This window comes from Otolemur garnettii, unplaced genomic scaffold (genome assembly GCF_000181295.1).
Source record: "Otolemur garnettii isolate 467f Iridium unplaced genomic scaffold, OtoGar3 scaffold00039, whole genome shotgun sequence".
Taxonomy (NCBI): domain Eukaryota; kingdom Metazoa; phylum Chordata; class Mammalia; order Primates; family Galagidae; genus Otolemur; species Otolemur garnettii.
This window is the reverse complement of record NW_003852434.1, coordinates 8488188-8491919: the sequence shown is the minus strand read 5'-3', so window position 1 is coordinate 8491919 and position 3732 is coordinate 8488188. Positions and strand designations below refer to the sequence as shown.

Sequence of the window (3732 nt, the reverse complement as noted above, 5' to 3'; positions counted from 1 at the left end):
TAACTGTTAAATAATTGTTAGTTATCTTTGTTAAATTCTAATCATCATTAGCTATTAAAATGGCATGTGGAATGAAGCCTATATCCCATCCCTGCGTAGACGAAAAGTGTTAACAAAGAATGCAAGTATCTTCATCAGAAGCATCACGTGCTGTACAAATTAACGTTTTTAAATGAGGAATATTTATATGGAACCTGCCTAGATTTCAAAAAGCTTTTAATTTGAGGTCTGAGCAACAAAGTAGGAATGTGTGATATAAACTATGCCACTCTAAGCATAGTTATAACTCAAGCATTTTGCTGGAATTACCTAAATCTGTTTATTTTATAAGTAATTATTTAGAGAGACTCATATGCAAAGTTGAAAATTATACCCATGTCCTCCACTCCAATTTATTAATTTCCTAACTGAACAGTCAGTAAGATGAAGATCAAATTGTCTTCTTCGTTATACATTAAATTGAATTGGAAAACTCAGCATGTATGTATAGTCAAATTGGCTCCTAATGACATCACCACTGAATTAAATTTATTACTGGCATTTCAGCCTTGTGCCCTGCCCTCACTGTATTTATTAAGTACTGAAACTGCCATGGTAAACTTCGCTTATGATGGCTGGTTGAGGACCCTAAAGGACCATGAATACGCAAAACGTTTTCCCAGTTCACCAATCAGAGAGTCATTCCTGCTTTCTTAGGGAGGGCTGACTAAACAAGGATGGTTGGAAAACTCCTTGTTCCTACTCTGTGCCTCAGATGGGGTAGGTATGCTATGCTTGGGCCACAGAAAGGTTAGTAGGGGAAGAGAGAAAATAGTTCTCATTAATATACCCCTCTCTTGGTGACATAAACATATAATCTATGTAATAAATCCTTTCTGAGTATTGAAAAACTTAAGGGTAAACACGTTAAATTTTCAGATAGTAACATGAAAATGGTATATTGATGCCTCAGAAAAAAACAAGAGTAAGTTTGAATCAATGAATTCCATACTTTCAAAAGGAGAAAAGGGAGAAATAGAGGGCAAACAACCCAGAAATACAATCAGGGGAAGCGCATTAAAAATAAATACCATGCACATTAGAGAAGCTGATTGGACCATAAGCTGTATATGTTATTTCTGTGACTGTCATTTTCAAGGCAAATGTATAATAATATTGAAATGTGTTAACCACAGTAACATATATAAAAATAAGTGTCTTGAGGATGGTTTCAACTCAAATAACAATATTATATTCAGTTTTGATAGGTAGGTACAAAACAAGAGTTAGAGAAATATAGGCAGGTACCATATATTGTTTTTATTATTGTTTCAGGTTAATTGAGGGTACAAAGAAGGAGATTACACTGATCGTATTTGTTAGGTAAAGTCCCTCTTATAACTGTGATCTGCCCCCAAAAGTTGTGCCGTACACCGTGACCCCCATGCCCCTCCCGACTCCCGTCTCACTCGCTCCCCTGCCCCCCTCACCTTGAATTGATTTGAGTTTTTCACTATTGGTTGGATGCCATAGAAGATTTTTTAAAAGATAAAAATGCAAGACAGCATTGTTGAATAATAGAAAGTGCACGTGTGCTTTGAAACACACAGAACTTGGCTTAAATATTAGCCCTACTGGCATATTAGTTGTGGGTTCGTAACTGTGCTGGTTAACCTCCCCTGGTCTCCCTGCCTTGTCCATGAAATTAGAGTAGCTTCATACTGGTGTTGTGACACAGTAGATCACATTATATCTGGCCTGTGGCAACTGCTCAAACAAATACGTTCCTCACTCCCTGGGAAACATTGAAAAATAGAGCCTAAAAGAAATGAATTAATATGAAATTGTTTTCAATGAAAGAAGTGGCTTAGCTTGCCCTCTCTTCCAGTAAACAGTCTCTTAATACCCCCCAAAAAGTCTACACTAGAACAAATATGCTTAAATTACATCAATATTCTTCTTGAGTTCCTGGGACTATAATATTGGAATAGACCCCAGGTCTTAAGTGTCCTAACCAGGAAATCAAGCAAAATCATCATAAATATATATTTAAATAATTGAAGTATTATTTTAATACCAATCTGATCTCTTCTGCAAGAATTTTAATTTTGTGTTCTACATGGTTGTATGGATTGTCCCCATCCCCTTATCTCGAGACTGAATTTCCCCAAATGTTTGTTGAAATGTGTTTGTCACTGTAATGTCATTATACATCTTAATTCCTAATAAATGTTTGCTTTTGTAGCTTTTACAATTGGGACAACCATATTGCTCTTTGTAATTCAACTCCCAACTATCAAGTGATTTCTGATAATCCGGAAGGCTTACTTTTCAAATACAAAAGAGACCGAAAAATTCTCAATGTGGACCCAAAGGTAAGTCTGACTTTTACATTTCATTATCTTTTCACATGTTATTGTATTTATACCATTATTCAAAAATCTATTAAATATTTGACACTCTTAAGATTTTTTTGTGTAGAAATGAAAAACTATTTTGAAACTTAGAGCATGTGCTATCTTAACAATAATACTACAAAACTTTGCAAATTATTAGAATATGGTAACAAAGAGTTTAGTGGCAATTTAAATAGAACTCACAACCGATGAGAACACGTCTTCATTCTCGGCAGCAGAGTTTCATCAGAGGTGAATGGGCCGTCTATTCACTAATGACTAGAGATGTCCAGTCATTTTTTTCTCTTAGTGGGGAGGGGAGTTATTCAGAGAAGGGGGACCCAGATTTGTACCCAGATTTCTAACAGCCCTCTGTATGTGTTCCTATCACTAAAAATCGTATGGCTCTCTGTGTATTTCTGAGTGTTAACTTAGAAAACATTTTATCTCGATATTTAAAAAACATGTCCCATGATATTTTGAATTTGTTCCATGGAAAAATTTACATGTCATGTGTTTTCAAAGACTGAATTTGCATCATGACTTTTTATCATGACATCATATGTCTGGGGGTAAAGTTTGAAACTTTGCTTGAAGCCATCATGTGTTAGGATTGTTTTGGTGTTTTTTTCTTGTTGTTGTTTGGTTCTTAATTTTGAAAAATATGTTCTTCACATGACAGCATCTGTCTAACATTCAGAGACAAGAAAAATATTCTTTCATAGTGAAAGAAATAAAAATTATGTGATACATATGGGACATGAACAAAAATAGACCGACCGAAAAGGGGAGTCGGCTGCTAAAATCTTTTCCAAAAGGTTCTAGAAATTCAAAGTAAAAAAAAAAAATCTTTGTTTCTTATCTGCTTAGTCTGCTTCTTTGGACATAAAAAAACTGCTTAAATAACTATGCATGTGAAGGATGAATGAACAAAATTCTGTAGCAACAGATAGATTATTGTCTGCAAGGTGATTCAGCTCCAAATATCAGAACCTCCAAGGCAGTGAGATATTGTAAATAGGATAGACACTTATTTCTCTTCCACAGAGGAGTCTAGATAGTAGCAGTCCAAGGTTGAAATGGTGGCTCTGCAGTCATTAGGGCCAGGGTGGCCCTTTTCCTCATGAGCCCAAAGATCTCCAGCCAGAACAACCACATTCATAGCAGAATGTATGGAGGAGATGGAAGGGAGCAAAGGACGTCACCCCTGCTGCCCTTAAGTTTCCCAGAAGCTACCACGCAAGTCACTTGTGTTCCACTGCAAGAGCTTAGCCAGATGGCGTGTCTAGTTATACAGAAGTCTGGGAAATGTGATCTTTATTCAGGTGACCATGCACACAGCTGAAAACAGGGTTTA

The 3732-nt window shown here is 36.1% G+C and overlaps 1 protein-coding gene across 1 annotated transcript in view; it reads left to right on the top strand.

The window, feature by feature from the left end:
• Positions 1 to 3732, top strand: part of CUNH4orf22 (chromosome unknown C4orf22 homolog) — a 486210-nt gene that overhangs the window by 452334 nt on the left and 30144 nt on the right. The window contains exon 8 of the mRNA XM_003790054.1: positions 2225 to 2354. Coding sequence (XP_003790102.1) covers positions 2225 to 2354 — 130 coding nt within the window. The remainder of the gene's footprint in view (positions 1 to 2224; positions 2355 to 3732) is intronic.